At 40.2% G+C, this 21,105-nt stretch overlaps 1 protein-coding gene across 9 annotated transcripts in view; it reads left to right on the top strand.

Annotated features, from left to right (window-relative positions):
• Nucleotides 1-21,105, top strand: part of SETX (senataxin) — a 109,918-nt gene that overhangs the window by 24,867 nt on the left and 63,946 nt on the right. For all 9 annotated transcript variants that reach the window (XM_055541474.1, XM_055541472.1, XM_055541467.1 and 6 more), the window contains 6 exons: nt 1,271-1,380; nt 12,638-12,857; nt 13,730-13,849; nt 16,015-16,186; nt 16,312-16,399; nt 16,868-21,049. In XM_055541474.1, the coding sequence (XP_055397449.1) occupies nt 1,271-1,380; nt 12,638-12,857; nt 13,730-13,849; nt 16,015-16,186; nt 16,312-16,399; nt 16,868-21,049 (4,892 nt within the window). The remainder of the gene's footprint in view (nt 1-1,270; nt 1,381-12,637; nt 12,858-13,729; nt 13,850-16,014; nt 16,187-16,311; nt 16,400-16,867; nt 21,050-21,105) is intronic.

Here is a 21,105-nt window from a genome sequence, read left to right as displayed (position 1 = left end):
GATATTTTTCTGATCTGTCAAATCTAACAAAACAACAATACCTTTAGGTACCTACTACTGTATCTAGGCCATGTTCAGATTTTTCCAGTAGTTGCAGAATTTTTTTGGCAGGTTTATTTAAATTAGAGTGCAGTCAGGGACTTTGCATTGGTTGCATTTAGTTCGTGTTTCTTACGTCTTTTAATCCAGAATCATTTACTCTTACATACATGCACACACATTTTTTTTCATTGCCGTAACTTTTGCTGAGACCAAGAGGTTGCCCTGTAGAATAATGCACTTCTAGATTTTTTTATTGCTATCTTGTCATGTTATTTATTTCTCTATTCTATTTCAGTATACTGAAAAGTAGATCTAAAGATTTACTAGAGAAATCAGTTCTTTCTAAATAAATTCAAAATAGATTTTTAAACTCTTTAATAAGCCACTTTTCAAGCATTTATTAAACAGTTACCATATCCAGAAAAGTATATAAGCTTATTAGTTTTTCATAAACACACTTGTGTAGCTGGCATCCAGGTCAAGAAACAAAAAAAAACATCAACACCCCAGGAGTTCTTCTCCTACTTTTCCAGTCATTATTCCTCTTCCCCAAAGCTAACCACTGTCACTGTGATACTCTCTTGAGGCTTGATGAGTTGACTCACCTGATAGGATACATGTGTAAGTCTGTTCAGTAAACTTCTGGAAGTAATGAAGAAATTTCCATAAAGCAGTGGGATTAGGATAGTGCTGGCACAGATAGACTGATGAGAACAGTGTAGAGAGTCAAGAAGGAAACCAAGTCTATTTGGGGAATTTAGTGTTTGATGATGATAGTATTTCAACCAGTGGAGGAAATGGGGTACTCGGTAACTGAGAGTAGGACAAAATAGCCATTTGTGGATAAAGTTGATACCACTCTGATACAAAATGAAGTCCACGTGGGGTCAACATGTAGAATGCTAATGGAATTGGACCATAACCCTACTTCCAAGAAGACGCCCTCTGGACATAATTATGCCCTGTGTGAAAGAAGATGTTTGTACTAATAAAATCTGTCATTTATAGGAATATATTATGAATTACATGATGACTACCATATATATACCACAGTCTTTCAGAAGATAGAATATTGTTCCTACATTTACACCATTTTTGCCTCAGTTTAAAAAAAAGAAAAATGAGAAACTTTTCATTTACTTAGAGTAACCGAAGAAGCCAGATTTAGGGAATCTTGTTAAGTTGATAAGTTTTGTCTTACATTTACTGCTTTATTTTTTCTGTTTAGATGAATTATGTGTTGAAGCACTTTGCCGGATGGAACAAGCTAATTGCTCCTTTCAAGTTTTTGACAAACATCCAGGGATCTATTTATTTTTGGTTCATCCCAATGAAATGGTAAGTGTCAGTGACAGGCAATAGAAGAGGATATCTTCTTTTGTACCAATATATGACTAACTATAATAGAAGTTTTGGTGTGTACTTTGTGTAAAATATTTGCCAAAATTATTCTTTTGTTGTAAAATTACTGCAATTAAGGAGAGAGTGCTTTAGTGGGGGTGGGGGGGTGGTCAAAGAAGAGATTTAAGAGAGTAAGGAATCCTTTTGACAGGTGATGCTCCAATTTGAAAGCCAAGGGAATGATTCAGACTTTTAATATGTTGACCTGAGCTAATGAAGGACTGTTCTCTGTTGCTTTTCTTGCCAGCCTGCCCCACTCCAAGCACATGGAAATACCACTTAAAACATTTAAGATTATTTTGTTAGTGAATGAGGTTTTTAAAAGGTGATGGAGTATGGGGAGGACAAGAAGATTAGTTCCTAGGTGCTGGACAGAAGGAGGAACATAAGAATCAGAGCAGTAGGTAGAACAGAAGCAGAGAGCAACTCCAGAGTTTTGGAATCTGATGTTGAGTTGATGGCTGGGGTTTGCAGATTTATCACGTGGTGAGGCAGCATGTGCTGTGGGTCTGTGCACGTTGGCCTCTTAAGTTACAGTGTTAAAATAAAAGTTGTGCAGGGCAGCTCTGCTGATGGGGGGCCAGTAAAGAGCCTTTAAGTGGCAAAGAAAGAACATGTTAATGGTTTTTCAAGAAAAATGGTGATGAATTTCAGTCTCTTCTGTGCCAAACCCTAACAATGATAGAAAAAAAATTCAAAAACAGAGGAATTTGAAAAGCTGTAAAATCACACAATTCAATTCCTTTGAACCAGTAAGGGAGCACAAGCACAAAGTGATGAGTGGTGGAAACTTGTAGGCCTGGCTGGCAGTAGGTAGCAGGGGATTGAGTTTGTGCAGGATAACAGGAATTACAAGTGTACTCGACACTAGGGTAGACCCAGAGTCAAGGGCTCTGCTTAGATGAGATGGGGCCTTCCTTCCTGTGAAAGAAGATTGACAGAAAGTACCACCAGCGGCTGTCTAGGACTGGCTTTCTTAAAGCTGCAAACCAGTAGAGGAAGCTGGTCCAGCTGAGCAGCCAGGACCTGGTCCTGCCATTGCAGGCTTCGGGACTGAGTCTGCAGGGCCAGGAGTGACTGGATTCTTCACTATAGGCTTATTTTAGAGGTGAGGAAACTGAGTCAGGAGACTTATCCACAGTTATACATTCTAGTTTGTGGTGACTGGGATTTGTGTACAGGCAACCTGACTCCATAAAGTAGCCTGTGGGAGAGGCCTCAGGTTGGGCGGTCATAGACCCAGGTGTGCATTCTGGGTGGATCATTCACCAACTGTGGGACTTTGGGCAAGCCCCTCACCTACTGGGATTCCCTGGTGGCTCAGCTGGTAAAAAATCTGCCTGCAGTGCAGGAGACTTGATTTTGATCCCTGGTTGGGGAAGATCCCCTGGAGAAGGGAATGGCAACCCACTCCAGTATTCTTGCCTGGAGAATTCCGGAGACAGAGGAGTCTGGTGGGCTACTGTCCATGGGGATGCAAGGAGTTGGACACGACTGAGCGACTAACACTCAACGTGACTCCAGAGTCCTTATGCCTTTTTTTTTTTATTTGGAAATAATTTAAAACACAGAAAATTCTCAGGAATAAAAAAAAGTAGCAAACAGTCTGTATACTCTTTATCCATATTCACCAGGTATTAACATTTCACTCTCTTTGCTCTATCTTTTGCTTTCAGTTAACTACAAAACTTTTTTGTTCTCTGAACTATTTGAGAGTAGGTTGCATATATCATGACTGTTTGCCTTTTAAGACTTTATTGTATATTTCATAAGAATAAGTATATTATAATATTATAAACTTCAGTGAACAGTGAATTTAATGTTGATACAGTAAGGTCTGTTTTCCAGTTGTGTCATATGATCCATTGTACTTAGTAGCATTTTCCCCCATACTCTGAGATTATTTTGGTTAGCTTTCTGTGATTGTGGCTTTTCATTCTGGAATCTGAGGGATTGTAATTCTTGCTGCTTCTGTCTGCCCTCTGATGGAAGAGGATAAGAGGCTTGTGCAAGCTTCCTGTTGGGAGGGATTGGCTGGATTGGCTATGGGGAAAACTGCTCTGAGGGGTGGGACCATGCAGAGTAAATCTTTAATCCAATTGTCTGCTGATGGGTGCTCCCTCCCTGTTAATTGCTTGTCCTGAGGCAACCCAATCATGGAGTCTGTAGGCTCTGAAGTGAGGCTATGGGCTCTATGGCAGGGCTATTGGCATTCTACCTCCAAGAGGATTTATGCCAAGATGTGCCTCCCAGGTCTGCTGCTCCCAGTGCCCCTGCCTCTGCCAACCCATGCCTTCACTGGAGACCCTCAGACATGCAAGGCAGGTCTGGCTCAATCTCTTGTGGGGGGCCACTGCTCCTTTCCCCTGGGTCCTGGTACACACAGCGTTTTTCTTGTGCTCTTCAAGAGTTCTGTTTCCCCCAAGTCCTTGCCGAATGCCAAGGTTGGGAAGTCTGATGTGGGGCCTAGAACCTTTGCAACAGTGAGAGAACTTCTTTGGTATTAATTGTTCTCCGATTTGTGGGTTGCCACCTGGTGAGATTGGGATTTGATTTTAATGTGTCTGCAGCCCTCCTACCATATCCTTGCAGCTTCTCCTTTGTCCTAGAAGTTCCTATAAGACCTTCTAGAACTAACACCCAAAAAAGATAACCTTTTCATCTTAGGGGCCTGGAATGGAAAAGTAGGAAGTCACGAAATACCTGGAGTAACAGGCAAGTTTGGTCTGGGAGTACAAAATGAAGCAGGGCAAAGGCTAGAGTTCGGCCAAGAGAACACACTGGTCATAGCAAACACCATCTTCTAACACCACAAGAAACTACTCTACACATGGACATCACCAGATGGTCAATACCAAAATCATATTGATTATAAACATGTCAGCAAATTTGGAAAACTCAGCAGTGGCCACAGAACTGGAAAAGGTCAGTTTTCATTCCAATCCCAAAGAAAGGCAATGCCAAAGAATGCTCAAACTACCGAACAATTGCACTCATCTCACACGCTAGTAAAGTAATGCTCAAAATTCTCCAAGCCAGGCTTCAGCAATACATGAACTGTGAACTTCCAGATGTTCAAGCTGGTTTTAGGAAAGGCAGAGGAACCAGAGACCAAATTGCCAACATCCGCTGGATCATGGAAAAAGCAAGAGAGTTCCAGAAAAACATCTATTTCTGCTTTATTGACTATGCCAAAGTCTTTGACTGTGTGGATCACAAGGAAAATTCTGAAAGAGATAGGAATACCAGACCACCTGACCTGCCTCTTGAGAAACCTACATGCAGGTCAGGAAGCAAGTTAGAACTGGACATGGAACAACACACTGATTCCAAATAGGAAAAGAAGTACGTCAAGGCTGTATATTGTCACTCTGCTTATTTAACTTACATGCAGAGTACATCATGAGAAACGCTGGGCTGGAGGAAGCACAAGCTGGAATCAAGATTGCCAGGAGAAATATCAACAACCTCAGATATGCAGATGACACCAACCTTATGGCAGATAGTGAAGAAGAACTAAAGAGCCTCTTGATGAAAGTGAAAAAGGAGAGTGAAAAAGTTGGCTTAAAGCTCAACATTCAGAAAACGAAGATCATGGCATCTGGTCCCATCACTTCATGGAAAATAGATGGGGAAACAGTGGCTGACTTTTTCTGGGCTCCAAAATCACTGCAGATGGTGATTGCAGCCATGAAATTAAAAGATGCTTGCTACTTGGAAGGAAAGCTATGACCAACCTAGACAGCATATTCAAAAACAGAGACATTACTTTGCCAGTAAAGATCCATCTAGTCAAGGCTATGGTTTTTCCAGTAGTCATGTATGGATGTGAGAGTTGGACTGTGAAGAAGGCTGAGCGCTGAGGAATTGATGCTTTTGAACTGTGGTGTTGGAGAAGACTGTTGAGAGTCCCTTGGACTGCAAGGAGATCCAACCAGTCCATCCTAAAGGAGATCAGTCCTGGGTGTTCATTGGAGGGATTGATTTTGAAGCTGAAACTCCAATACTTTGGCTACCTGATGCGGAGAGCTGACTCATTTGAAAAGACCCTGATGCTGGGTAAGTTTGAGAGCAGGAGGAGAAGGAGATGACAGAATGAGATGGTTGGATGGCATCACTGACACAATGAACATGGGTTTGGGTAGACTCCGGGAGTTGGTGATGGACAGGGAGGCCTGGCGTCCTGCGGTCCATGTGGTCACAAAGAGTTGGACACGACTGAGCGACTGAACTGAACTGATACATTCCTTGCTGCCGAAGACTGAGAAGCTCTTTAAAGTCAGCAAAAACAAGACCTGGAGTTTACTGTAGCTTAGATCATGACTCCTTATTCCAAAACTCAGGCCTAAATTGAAGAAAGTAGGGGAAACCACTTGGCCATTCAGATATAGTGGTTATGATGATACAGTAGAGATGATGAAGGATTCAAGGGATTAGATCTGGTAGACTGAAAAACTATGGAAGAAGGTTTGTAACATTTTGTAGGAAGTATTAACTAAAACCATCCCAAAGAAAAATGCAAGAAGGCAAAGTGGTTTTTCAGGGAGGCCTTTACAAATAGCTGAGAAAAGAAGTGAAAGGCAAAGGAGAAAAGGAAAGATAAACCCAGCTGAATGCAGAGTTTCAGAGAACATTCAGGAGATAAGAAAGTCTTAAGTGAAAAGTGCAAGGAAATAGAGGAAAACAACAAAATGGGAAAGACTAGAGATCTTCAAGAAAATTGGAGATACCAAGGGAAAATTTGATGCAAGGATGGGCACAATAAAGGACAAAAACAGCAAGGACCTAACAGAAGCAGAAGAAATTAAGAAGAGGTGGCAAGAATATACAGAAGAACTGTACAAAAAGGTCTTAATGACCCAGATAACCACGATGGTGTGATCACTCACTTAGAGCTAGACATCCTGGAGTATGAAATCAAGTGGGCCTTAGGAGGCATCACTATAAACAAAGCAAGTGAAGGTGATGGAATTCCAGCTAAACTATTTAAAATTGTAAAAGATGATTCTATAAAAGTGCTGTACTGAGTACGTCAGCAAATACGGAAAACTCAGCAGTAGCCACAGAACTGGGAAAGGTCACTTTTCATTGCAGTGCCAAAGAAGGGGAATGCCAAAGAATGTTCAAACTACTGTACAATTGAGCTTATTTCATATGTTAGCATGGTAAAGCTCAAAATGCTTCAAGTTAGGCTTCAGCAGTATGTGAACTTGAGAACTTCCAGATAGATGAACAAGCTGGTTTAGAAAAGGCAGAAACCAGAGGTCAAATTGCCAACATTCATTGCATCAAAACATCTACTACTGCTTCATTGACTACACTAAAGCCTTTGTGTGGATCACAACAAACTGGAAAATTCTTAAAACGGATGGGAATACCAGACCACTTTACTTGTCTTGTGAGAAACCTGTATGCAAATCAAGAAACAGCAGTTAGAACCGGAAATGAAACAACAGACTGGTTCAAAATTGAGAAAGGAGTACATCAAGGCCGATGTTATCCCTCTGCTTATCTAACTTATATTCAGAGTACATCATGCAAAATGCTGAGCTGGATGAATCAGAAACTGGAATTAAGGTTTCCTGAAGAAATATCAGAACCAGATTCAAATTGCCAACATCCGCTGGATCATAGAAAAAGCAAGAGAGTTCCAGAAAAACATCTATTTCTGCTTTATTGACTATGCCAAAGCCTTTGACTGTGTGGATCACAATAAACTGTGGAAAATTCTTCAAGAGATGGGAATACCAGACCACCTGACCTGCCTCTTGAGAAACCTACATGCAGGTCAGGAAGCAACAGTTAGAACTGGACATGGAACAACAGACTGGTTCCAAATAGGAAAAGGAGTACGTCAAGGCTGTATATTGTCACCCTGCTTATTTAACTTCTATGCAGAGTACATCATGAGAAACGCTGGACTGGAAGAAACACAAACTGGAATCAAGATTGCCGGGAGAAATATCAATAACCTCAGCTATGCAGATGACACCACCCTTATGGCAGAAAGTGAAGAGGAACTAAAAAAGCCTCTCGATGAAAGTGAAAGTGGAGAGTGAAAAAGTTGGCTTAAAGCTCAACATTCAGAAAACGAAGATCATGGCATCCGGTCCCACCACTTCGTGGGAAATAGATGGGGAAACAGTGTCAGACTTTATTTTTCTAGGCTCCAAAATCACTACAGATGGTGACTGCAGCCATGAAATTAAAAGACGCTTACTCCTTGGAAGGAAAGTTATGACCGACCTAGATAGCATATTCAAAAGCAGAGACATTACTTTGCCAACAAAGGTTCGTCTAGTCAAGGCTATGGTTTTTCCAGTGGTCATGTTTGGATGTGAGAGTTGGACTGTGAAGAAGGCTGAGCATCAAAGAATTGATGCTTTTGAACTGTGGTGTTGGAGAAGACTCTTGAGAGTCCCTTGGACTGCAAGGAAATCCAACCAGTCCATTCTGAAGGAGATCAGTCCTGGGTGTTAATTGGAAGGACTGATGTTGAAGCTGAAACTCCAGTACTTGGACCACCTGATGGGAAGAGTTGAGTCATTGGAAAAGACTCTGATGCTGGGAGGGATTGGGGGCAGGAGGAGAAGGGGACGACAGAGGATGAGATGGCTGGATGGCATCGCTAACTTGATGGACGTGAGTCTCAGTGAACTCCAGGAGGTAGTGATGGACAGGGAGGCCTGGTGTGCTGCGATTCATGGGGTCGCAAAGAGTCGGACACGACTGAGCGACTGATCTGATCTGATCTGAAGAAATATCAACAGCCTCAGATATGCAGATGATACCGATCTAATGGCAGAAAGCAAAGAGTAACTAAGAGCCTCTTGATGAAAGAGGAGAGTGCAAAAACTGGCTCAAAACTCAGCATTCAGAAAACTAAGATCATGGCACCTGGTCTCATCACTTCATGGCAATTAGGTGGAGGAAAATGTGGAAACAGCGACAGATTTCATTTTCTTAGACTCTAAAATCACTGTGGATGGTGACTGCAGCCATCAAATTAAAAGATACCCCTTAGAAGAAAAGCTATAACAATCCTAGATAACGTTTTAAGAAGCAGAGACATCACTTTGCTGACAAAAGTCCGTATAATCAAAGCTATATTTTTCCAGTGTCAGATACAGATATGAGAGTTGGACCATAAAGAAGGCTGAGTGCGGAAGAGTTGCTGCTTTCAAATTGTGCAGGAGAAGACTCTTGAGAGTCCCTTGGACAGCAAAATGATCAAACCAGTCCTACAGGAAATCAGCCCTAAATATTCATTGGAAGGAGTGATGCTGAAACTGAAGCTTCAGTACTTTCGCCACCTGATACGAAGAGCTGACTGACTCATTGGAAAAGACCCTGATGCTGCAAAAGATTGAGGGCAGGAGAAGAGGGCAACAGAGAATGAGATGGTTGGATAGCATCATTGAGTCAGTAGACATGAGTTTGTGCAAACTCTGCAAGGTAGTGAAGGACAGGGAAACCTGACATGCTGCAGTCCATGGGGTTGCAGAGTTGGACATTACTTAGTGACGGAACAACAGCATGGTGCATTAGTCTCCTTTGATTTGGAACATTTCCTCAGCCTTGTGTTTTTTTGTTTTTTTTGGCTGCTCTGGTCCAAAATCACTGCAGATGGTGATTGCAGCCATGAAATTAAAAGACACTTAACTCCTTGGAAGGAAAGTTACGACCAACCTAGATAGCATATTGAAAAGCAGAAGATACTACTTTGCCAACAAAGGTCCGTCTAGTCAGTTCAGTTCAGTCGCTCAGTCGTATCTGACTCTGCGACCCCATGAATCGCAGCATGCCAGGCCTCCCTGTCCATCACTAACTCCCAGAGTTCACTCAGACTCAGGTCCATCGAGTCAGTGATGCCATCCAGCCATCTCATCCTCTGTTGTCCCCTTCTCCTCCTGCCCCCAATTCCTCCCAGCATCAGAGTCTTTTCCAGTGAGTCAACTCTTCGCATGAGGTGGCCAAAGTACTAGAGTTTCAGCTTTAGCATCATTCCCTCCAAAGAAATCCCAGGGCTGACCTTCAGAATGGACTGGTTGGATCTCCTTGCAGTCCAAGGGACTCTCAAGAGTCTTCTTCAACACCACAGTTCAAAAGCATCAATTCTTCGGTGCTCAGCTTTCTTCATAGTCCAACTCTCACATCCATACATGACCACTGGAAAAACCATAGCCTTGACTAGACAGACCTTTGTTGGCAAAGTAATGTCTCTGCTTTTGAATATGCTATCCAGGTTGGTCATACCTTTCCTTCCAAGGAGTAAGCGTCTTTTAATTTCATGGCTGCAGCCACCATCTGCAGTGATTTTGGAGCCCAAAAAGATAAAGTCTGACATTGTTTCCACTGTTTCCCCATCTTATTTCCCATGAAGTGATGGGCCCAGATGCCATGATCTTCGTTTTCTGAATGTTGAGCTTTAAGCCAACTTTTTCACTCTCCTTTTTCACTTTCATCAAGAGGCTCTTTAGTTCCTCTTCCCTTTCTGCCATTAAGGTGGTGTCATCTGCATATCTGAAGTTATTGATATTTCTGCCAGCAATCTTGATTCCAGCTTGTGCTTCCTCCAGCCCAGCGTTTCTCATGATGTACTCTGCATGTAAGTTAAATAAGTAGGGTGACAATATGCAGCCTTGACGTACTCCTTTTCCTATTTGGAACCAGTCTGTTGTTCCATGTCCAGTTCTAACTTGCTTCCTGACCTGCATGTAGGTTTCTCAAGAGGCAGGTCAGGTGGTCTGGTATTCCCGTCTCTTTCAGAATTTTCCACAGTTTATTGTGATCCACACAGTCAAAGGCTTTGGCATAGTCAATAAAGCAGAAATAGATGTTTTTCTGGAACTCTCTTTTTTTTTGATGATCCAGCAGATGTTGCCAATTTGATCTCTGGTTCCTCTGCCTTTTCTAAAACCAGCTTGAACATCTGGAATTTCACAGTTCACATATTGCTGAAGCCTGGCTTGGAGATTTTTGAGCATTACTAGCGTGTGAGATGAGTGCAATTATGCGGTAGTTTGAGCATTCTTTGGCATTGCCTTTCTTTGGGATTGGAATGAAAACTGACCTTTTCCAGTCCTGTGGCCACTGCTGAGTTTTCCAAATTTGCTGGCATATTGAGTGCAGCACTTTCACAGCATCGTCTTTCAGGATTTGAAAGAGCTCAACTGGAATTCCATCACCTCCGCTAGCTTTGTTTGTAATGATGCTTTCTAAGGCCCACTTGACTTCATATTCCAGAATGTCTGGCTCTAGGTGAGTGATCACACCATTGTGATTATCTGGGTTGTGAAGATCTATTTTGTACAGTTCTTCTGTGTGTTCCTGCCACCTCTTCATAATATCTTCTGCTTCTGTTAGGTCCATACCATTTCTGTCCTTTATCGAGCCCATCTTTGCATGAAATGTGCCCCTGATATCTCTGATTTTCTTGAAGAGATCTCTGGTCTTTCCCATTCTGTTGTTTTCCTCTATTTCTTTGCAGTGTTCGCTGAGGAAGCCTTTCTTATCTCTTCTTGCTATTCTTTGGAACTCTGTATTCAGATGCTTATATCTTTCCTTTTGTCCTTTGCTTTTTGCTTCTCTTCTTTTCACAGCTATTTGTAAGGCCTCCTCAGACAGCCATTTTGCTTTTTTGCATTTCTTTTCCATGGGCGATAAGTATTGATAAAAATGTTTTCCATTGAGTTAACACATATATATGCATATGTGACATTTCACATATGCATAAACATCAACATTTCACAAAATAATTTTACAATGAAGGATGCAGACTGTTTTATTTAGTTTTTAAGGTTGGTTATGGTCACTAAATTAAATTTGTGTCTCAGAAGAATTTTAAAATCACTTTCCTATGCTATATTGCCATGTAGAGGTGACCTTTCATTTCTTCTCTTTTCATTGTTTCTTTCCTTTTTTAACTTTATAGTATGGAACATTATAAATATACAGAAATAGATAATCAGAGCATTTAATCCATAAAATGTTAGTATGTGTCTGTAAAAGGTAAGGGTCTTAAAAAATATATCAACATACCAATAATAGTTACTTAATATCATGTTTCTAATTAGTGTTTAAGTGAATGGAAATGGTTATCCTAAATGCTTTACTGGAGTTAGTTTGTTCAAATCAGAATCAAATACAGTTCACGCATTGCATTACAATTTGACCCTTGAACAACATGGGTTTGAACTCTGAATTCACTTATATGCAGATTGTTTTTAATGCATGGACTTCCCAGGTGGCTCATTGGTAAAGACCTGCCAAGCAGGAGGCATGGGTTTGATCCTTGGGACCAGAAGATCCCTGGAGGAGGAAATGGCAACCCACTTCAGTATTCTTGCCTAGGAAATCCCATGGACAGAGGAGGCTGGCAGGCTACAATCCATGGGGTCACAAAAGGGTCGAACATGACTGAGTGACTCAGAAATAACAGTTTAGTAATGTACAGTTCAAGGTTAGTTGAATCCATGATGCAGAATCTTGGATATGGAAGGGCTGGTGACTTGTTATATTCGGATTATATTGGTATATTCAACTATGCAGAAAGCCGGTGCTCAAACCCCTGTGTATTGTTCAGAATTTGATTATAATTAGTGTCTTGTGTTTTTTTTTCAGTCATCACCTCCTTTTGGTTTAAAATGTCTTGGAAAGTCATGTTTTTGCTGAAGTACTTTATTCTGTATGATGTTTTTTTCTTCCTCCAGTTTTATAGAGATATAATGGACATACAGCACTGTACAGTTTTAAGGTGTACAGCATGGTGATTTTTTTAAGATTGTGACATATAAATTGGTATATCTTGTGTCTTTTAAAACCTGTAGAGAATTCCTCGCAGAAGGCGATGGCCCCCCATTCCAGTACTCTTGCTTGGAAACTCCCATGGACAGAGGAGCCTGGTGGGCTGCAGTCCATGGGGTCGCTAAGAGTTGGATACAACTGAATGACTTCACTTTAACTTTTCACTTTCATGCATTGGAGAAGGAAGTGGCAACCCACTCCAGTGTTCTTGCCTGGAGAATCCCAGGGATGGGGGAGCCTTGTGGGCTGCCGTCTATGGGTTCGCACAGAGTCGGACACGACTGAAGTGACTTAGCAGCAGCAGCAGAGAATTCCTATTTTAAATAGATTCTTTCTGTATATAGACAGTTGTTCACTGAATGAAGTAATGAATGTGTTGTGCTTTTAGGTTCGGCGTTGGGCTATCCTGACTGCAAGAAACTTGGGGAAAGTGGATAGAGATGATTACTATGACTTACAGGAGGTTTTGACTTGCCTTTTTAAAGTTATTGAGTTGGGACTTTTAGAAAACCCAGACATTTATACTTCTTCTGTCCTTGAGAAGGGTAAACTGGTTCTTCTGCCTTCACACATGTATGATACTGCCAACTACAAAAACTATTGGTTAGGTGAGTATTGTTGCTATACAAATAACAATTAGTATTTTCCAGTAGTGTTTTTTTTAAGCCTACAATAATCTGGTGCTTTTATTTATTTTTTAATTGGCAGATAATTGCTTTATATTGTGTTAGTTTTTGCCATACATCGACATGATCCAGTAGGTCTTAACGATTATCCAGCAAAAGTCATCTCATTTGGTAATCTGATTAGAATTGCGAAATAAAAGATTTCATAGTTTGCAGTTCTTGTTCTGTCATTAAATTGACCATTACAACATTTCTCTTTAAATACTTTTTATCATAGAAATCATCTGTGTAACAAGTATCTTTTGAAGTATGGCAAGTAGATCTTTTATTTAAGGCATTATTAGATGTAACAAAATATTAGCATAGAAGCTGACTTTAATAGAATTTGATCTATTGAAAAAAGGAGGTTTAATACTTCTTTTCCTATCTGTAAAGTATTTCCTGGCATAAAGAGATTAACTTTGGTATTCAACACATTCTATATTGAACTTAAAATAGTTCAGTCCTATTCATTGATTCAGAGTCTTAGTCATGTGTGTATTTGGCAGTGATTGGTACTTGAAATATGATGATCTTAAAACTTAAGGGATCTTCAATTTTATGAGATTAAATTGTGTGTAGTCATTTTGGAAATTGCTTTTTAACAAAGTTCATAGTATTTTCCCTTTTATTCAGTCTAAAGTTCTGTTCTTGGGAGCAGTTGTATGTGAATGTCTCAGGCTTTAGTGTCTGAGGCACTGGATTATGTTTTGCTTCATCTTACTGCCATGTTATTATTCTGCCAACTAAACCAGAGAAGACTTTAGAACAGTGTTAATGTAATCAGTTCAAGCAAAGTATATGTGGTCTTACAGGTATTTGCATGCTGCTGACCATTCTTGAGGAGCAAGCCATGGATTCACTGTTGTTGGGCCCAGATAAACAGAATGATTTTATGCAGTCAATACTTCACACCATGGAGAGGCAATCAAATGGTAATAAACTTTATTTGCTGAATTTTGTGATGGTGGTGCACTTTAAAATTACTAGAGTCACTAAGGATTTGGATGAATGATATGGCGGAAAGAATGAACACTTTATGGTTTTTGTCACAGATTCAGAATGTTAAGTTGGAAAGGATCTTTAGAATTTAACTTTATTTTCAGCACCTTATTTTCATAAGAGACTGAAGCCCAGAGGTGTTAACTTATTTTCTCACGTTGCAATACCCAATCAGTAGTAGAATGAAGACTAGACTAGAACCTAAAGGAGATGAATTTCTAATAATGTGATAGTAAATTTATGCAGAAAGCTTCTGCTGTCCCACTACCTCACTTTTGCTTGGTTTTTCATTTCACTTCAGTTTAATGGATACACTGTCCCAACACAGTGACTGGCAGCCAAATGTGATTGTTTAAATTTATACTAATGAAACTTAAAAATTCAGGTTTTCAGTCCCATTAGCTACAACTTCAACAGCTCAGTGGCCACATGTGCCTGGCTGCTACCATATTAAACTGGGCAGACAGTGAGCCATTTCTATCATCACAAAAAGTTCCCTTGGACAATGCTGCTCAGATAGCCTAATAAATAGGGTCTAAAATTGTTAGTAGAGGCCAGCTTGGTTTTATCATGGTTTTTTCAGGCTTATCAGTGAGCGTCTGTACTAGTGTTTCTAATCTTAACCTTTTTTATGAAGGAATGAATCATCAAAGACCAAGCATGCCAAATCCTGTGAAAATACAATTTTTTACCCACTTTCACTTCTCTTTAGGCAACTTCGGTATAGATACAGATTCTTTTGTGGAGAATTTTAAAAGAAATATGTAACTGTTACTGTTTCTTTGATCACGTGTGTTTTCTTGTGAGATTATTTCTGATCAAGGTTATTACTAAATTCACTTACCAGAATTTACTAAGTAATTTGTTCATTTCTTTCCCGGTGCTTTGCACATATGTTTCTGTTCTCTCTGTTAATCCAGCTCCCCTAACATGCTTCAGAATGAGTCATCTCTTTAGGAAACTTTCTGTAATTGTCTTTACCTTACTGATGACTTTGTATTTGAGAGTTTGCTAGACAAAAGATAGCTGCAGTGTAGGATAAAAAAAGTACATGAGAGGTTCTACAGAAATGACTATGATTTTTTTTTAAGTAGAGTCTAAGAGCCCTGAAGGAAATAAAGCAGAATGTTCTTGGGTTGTCAAGGATTGTGTGAGTGAGACCACTTACTCCAAAGAGTACTGTGGAAGGTCAAATGACTGGGAGTGTTTGCTGCAAGGGGAGGTATTTGAGCTGAACTGTAAGGAAGGATAGGAAACTTTTTTTTTTTTTTGATTGGTGGTACTAATAGTGAAGCTGTTCTAGTTCTTACTTGGGAAAAGCCAGCGATTCTTTTTTTTTTTTTTTGCTATAGATGGTGTATCTTTATTTTACTATGGAAAAATAAATCTGAGAAGAATACAGTAAGATCTTACAAGTGCTTGACTGAGAACTTCGAATTTCCTTAGAAAACAGTGAGGAACAGTTTAAGGTCTATGAGTGGGTCAGTGTTTTGCCACTGCACATAGAGAAGTGAGAAACGGCCAGAGGATGGGAGTAGTGGGCATTCCTGCCAGTTGGATGGAATGAAAATAACAAGGCCACATTGAGACAGGGGTGGATGAAGAGAGCGCATCTCTGCTTGTCCAGTGCCTCAGGGATTCAGTCTCGTACACCAGCCAGGTGACACGCACAATTCAGGATTTCTTAAATCATGGACTTTGTTTAGATCTGGCGATACCAAGTTTTTCTTACTTCTCCCTTCCTCACTTCTGCTATTTATTGAAGGATGAGAATATAAAGGTCTGGAAGAAGCAGAGTAGGAAAGATTCTTAAAGGTGTGGCAAACAGGGTGAGAAAGTTGAATTTATCTATCTAGACTATCTCTGTTTGTTCCACATGAAAAAATTCCTTAACCAAGGTGTATTGCTTTTAAAAAAATGCAAACACTCCTTAAATGTTTGCCAGCTTTCTAAGACCTGTAGTTGGCAGGGCTTAAATTACTTCCTGCTTTGCTTTCAGTTTTGTTGCTACCCAGGTAAAGGGTGCTTAATTTTCAATATATTTTAGTACTTTTTTCTAATTGTTTTTTAATTTGGCAGTTACTCCATTATGTTTCAGATGATAGTGTGGATCCTTTCTGGCCAGCATTACACTGTTTCATGGTGATTCTGGATCGCCTTGGATCTAAGGTCTGGGGTCAACTTATTGATCCTATTGAAGCATTTCAAACCATTATTAACAACGTGAGCTACAATAGAGAGATCCAGAACATACGGAACAGCTCTATGAGGTTTGTTCAGTTCCTGTGTCAGGATTTCAAACAGTCTGCATAAGGAAGTCTGTTAATTGACATGATTTTTTTCTTCTTTTTTTTCCCCCTTTAGTTCAGTAATTTCTGTTCTTAATATTTTTAAGGACCAAGTTAGAACCGGAGCCATATTTGGATGATATGGTGACTTGCAGCCAGATTGTATACAATTATAATCCTGAAAAGACCAAAAAGGTATAAAGCATTTTCAGAGTTCAGATGATACTCTGTTGCCTTTATATTGTATAGACAGTGCAGTGATCAGTTGCAGTGCTGATTTTATGGTATATAGCTATTCTGAATCAACTGTTGCATAAAATTTTTCTGATTGAACAGTAGTGCCTGGGGAAAAATGGGCACACTTTGAAATTTTTAAGTATGGTTAGGAAGGGTGGAATGTTTATGGCATGGGGGAGATAAATCATGTGACTGGAAATCAGAACCAGCTGATGGAAAGAATTTCAGAGTGCATGGAGGTTTTGTAAATTTAACCTTTTCATGAAACTTTAGCCTCAAAATTGAACTGTTTTCAATTTCTTGGCGGTCCGTATGTGTGCACCAAAACAGGAAAATTGAGCAATATATTTTCTTGTTTACAACTGTGTGTCAAGCAACCATGAATGGTGCTTGTTTATCTGAACGTCTGTATCTCTTTCATTTTAGGATTCGGGGTGGAGATCAGCCATTTGCCCTGATTATTGTCCTAACATGTATGAAGAAATGGAAACATTAGCTAACGTGCTCCAGTCAGACATTGGTCAGGACATGCGTGTTCATAACAGCACATTTCTGTGGTTCATCCCTTTTGTGCAGTCCCTCATGGACCTGAAGGATCTGGGTGTGGCTTACATAGTGGAGGTTATTCACCATCTGTACTCTGAAGTCAAAGATGTTCTCAACCAGACAGACGCTGTGTGTGACAAAGTCACTGAGTTTTTCCTTCTGATTTTGGTGTCCGTGATTGAACTACATAGAAATAAAAAATGTCTACATTTGCTGTGGGTTAGTTCCCAGCAGTGGGTGGAGGCTGTGGTGAAGTGTGCCAAGCTTCCGACCACAGCGTTTGCACGGAGTTCCGAGAAGTCATCTGGAAACTGTTCCAAAGGCACAGCAATGATATCATCCCTGTCACTGCATTCAATGCCCTCCAACTCTGTGCAGCTGGCTTGTGTGCAGCTGATTAGAAGTCTCCTGAAAGAAGGCTATCAGCTTGGGCAGCAGACTCTCTGTAAGCGGTTCTGGGATAAGCTCAACTTATTCCTGCGAGGGAATTTATCTTTAGGTTGGCAGTTGACTAGTCAGGAAACCCATGAGCTACAAACTTGTTTAAAGCAAATTATTAGGAACATAAAATTTAAAGTACCTCAGTGTAGCACTTTTGTGGATCTGAATCCTGCATGTAAGACACCTCCTGCATCTTATAAAGAAGAAAGTGAACAAATAGGGAAGAAGTCTGAAAAAGATGCGCACTGTCTAGAAAATTCCAGCCCAACATCTTCTAAAGAACCAATGAAAGCTGATGCATATCAAGTGCAAGAGAGTATTTTGAGCAAAGCAAATAATGCCATAGAAGAGAGTAAAGAGCCATATTATATAAAAGATTTGAAACTAGAAGGCCACCTCTCAGCTGAGTCATGTTTGAAGCTGAGTAGTAAAAATCTTGCCTGTGAAAGAGTTCAAAATCAAGTTAAAATAAGTACAGGGAAATATAAGTCTGTAAAAGAGAATTCCTCATGTACCCCACAGAATGGTACTTTAAGAAATGGTCCAGAAAAAGTATTTGACAGAGGAATAATAATATCAAGGCGCTTATTGACTGTTTCTAGCACGGATTCTCTGGAAAAAGTGTCTGCCTCCAATGAGGACTTCTCTTTAAAGGAAGATGGTCTTGGCAAAAGCTCAAAAGCAAAATCTAAGACACATAAAGATGGAGTCTGTGCTAAGTTGTCACATGTAATAAAAAAGCAACACAGGAGAAGTATCAGTTTAGAGGAAAACCTGACTGTATCTAGCATTGAGGGTTTCTATTCAAAGAAAGATATAGGAGGTCAGAAAGGAGGTGGAAACATATGCAATCCTTCTTTAGTCCCTAATGGTATTCTGGATGATAAAAATGGAGAACAAAAATCTCAAAGCTGTTTACTGCTGAGAAAGAAAGAAGTAAAGAAAGAAAAGTTAGATATTTTCTCTACCCCTGAAAACAGTTGTCAAATACAGGAATGTCATGTTGATACCAAAGATTTGGTCTCACTCACAGAAATGACCAATACCTTCATGACGAAAGCATCTCCCTTTAAAGAGCCTGTGACTGGACATGAATCAAGAGATATGAAAATTAGTAGGAGCATTGATCAGTTTTCTTCTCATTTAAGAGAACAGGACTTTAGCAGCAGTCCCCAGCCTGACACCTTAACAGATTCTCAGGTAGACAGAGACCTCCACAAATTATCTTTAATAGCTCAAGCCAGTGTTACTAAGTTCCCATCAGATTCAACTGAAAAAAGTTTATCCCAGATACAAAGAAAAGTAAAAGATGAGAAAAGATGTTTCACAGCAAACCAAAATATCAGGGAAACCTGCTGTGAACAGGTTATTATTATTTCAGATTCCGATGACGATGAAGATGAAAGAATTCTGGGTTTGAAGAAACAAATGAAAGAGATAAAAGCATGCATTGAGAAAGAATGTCCAGAGCAACATACTTCAATAGCTAACACAAATGTGGAACAGAAGGTATTAATAAAGGAAGAAAATCCAGTGTCCCTTTTGGAGTTTGAGGAATCTGATTCTCAGTTTTTTGAGTTTGAGACTCCATGTGAAGTGTTTTCAGTTTGGCATGATCAGAAACCAGACAAGAATTCAGCTCAAGAGAATGAAAAAAATCCATGCTCAACTCATGTGAGTGATAGTACAAATGATTTGGGTTATGAGACAGATTATGTACCTGAAGAGGTCATTAAAAAAGTAGCAGAGAACTTTGAAGAGCGTACAAAACCACGTAGTAGTAGTACTTCTGTTGAGGAATTTTGTGATATTGAAGTAAAACCCAAGAGAAGACGATATGAAAAACCTATAGCTGAAGATCCTCTAAGGCCTTCTTCATCTTCTGTCAAAAACGAGGACCAGTCTGATATTCTTAACAAGGGAAATGTGAGTAAAAATGATTTTAAAGGTATAGATGCAAGATCTACAGTTCCCAGTTCAAGTGTTCAGAGAAACGCTGTGGTTTCCCCAAAGAAGTCTCTTCCAAAGCCTCGCATGTATTCCAAACCTGTCAGGAAAGTTCCAGTGGTTAAAGCTTCTAAGAAATCCCATTCAGATACCAAGAAAGGGCAGAGTAAAAGCTCCCATTACATAAGCTGTAGAACAACTCCTGCTATTGTTCCGCCAAAGAAATTCCGCCAGTGTCCCGAACCAACTTCAGTGGTTGAGAAACTTGGCCTGAAAAAGGCTCCTCGTAGGGCATTTGAATTGTCCCAGGGATCTTCAGAGTGTTTAAGTCGGCTGCGTGACCATGGCAGAACTGTTGGAGTAGTGGATACCCGGAAAAAGACGAAGTTAATTTCTCCTCGGACTCTATCTGTCAGAAATAATAAGAAACTGCTGACGAGTCAAGACCTTCAGTTTCAAAGGCAGATGAGATCCAAATCACAGCAAAACAGACAAAAACGTTTTGATTGTCGAAGTACAGATAAGACACGAGCAGGGCCACGTGCTGCACAGAGCTCTGCTGTGCCAGAATCAAATAAGTCAGATTACAGTCATGGAGGAGCCGAGGTGACTGCTAACAATAAGGGAAAACAGTTACTAACATGTCAGTCTTCTGAAACAGAACCCATGAAAGCAGGAAAACAGTTACTAACATGTCAGTCTTCTGAAACAGAACCTGTGAAAGCAAACCAGTGTAATCCTGTCATGGTAAATGGAAGAATAGCAACAAATGAAGTTATTGTTCCTACCTCAGAGAATCTATTAGACAGAGGTGACCTAACAGTTCATCATTTAGAGTTGGCAACTTTGAAAGAGGAAGAGCCTGAACTCAGCAGTGACATAGAGGAAGATGATATATTCTTAACACAGCGTGACCCTGAAGACATGGATTTATGTTCACAAATCGAGAGAGAGAATGATAAACTCATTGAAGTCATTCATGGAAAAGATACAGTGCAGGGAGAGGAAGAGTGTGTGAGTCAGCCTCAGTTGGAATCTTTAAGTAGCACAAAATGTAAGTACAAAGATTGTGTTGAAACTCTGAAAAACCTGGGTGAGTACTGCTCAAAACACTCAAAAACTAACGCCACAGATGAAGATGTATTTCGTAAACCTGGCTTGCCTCTGTCTGCATCAAAACGTTCGAGACCTTCCACGACCAAGGTTTTTAGTTCAAGCAGTACTTCACGGATTGCTGGTCTCTCCAAGTCTTTGGAAAGTACCGCAGCCCTCCCATCATCTCTGAAAAATAAGTCAAGTGGGGCACAGTCTGTTCTGAAAGGACCACAGCCACCCCTGAAGCCAGTGGCTGAAGTGAAAGGTCTATGCAATGTTTTCCCTGCTCAGACTCCAAATAACTCCAACAGGCAAGTTTTGAAAGTTCCATTTGGGGAAAGCAGACCTTTTTTGACTTCCTCTCCAGTAAACATTCTCACGTCGTCACAGTCCATCTCTGATACTTTTGTAAAAGAGGTCTTGAAATGGAGATACGAGATGTTTGTGAACTTTGATCAGTGTGGGCCCCCGTCGAGTCTGTGTCAGTGCATCGCAAGACGGGTGCCTATCAGGTTTCAAGACTGTGGAGATTATTTTAATGTGTTTTTCCCTTTGATGGTACTGAATACTTTTGAAACAGTAAGTATGTGTTTTAATCATATACATCCAGATTTTGAAATTGCCTTTCTTTACCA

The sequence above is a fragment of the Bubalus kerabau genome, chromosome 11, assembly GCF_029407905.1.
Source record: "Bubalus kerabau isolate K-KA32 ecotype Philippines breed swamp buffalo chromosome 11, PCC_UOA_SB_1v2, whole genome shotgun sequence".
Lineage (NCBI taxonomy): Eukaryota > Metazoa > Chordata > Mammalia > Artiodactyla > Bovidae > Bubalus > Bubalus kerabau.
Note: the sequence above shows the minus strand (reverse complement) of the source record. Positions and strands in the feature narration are given on the sequence as shown.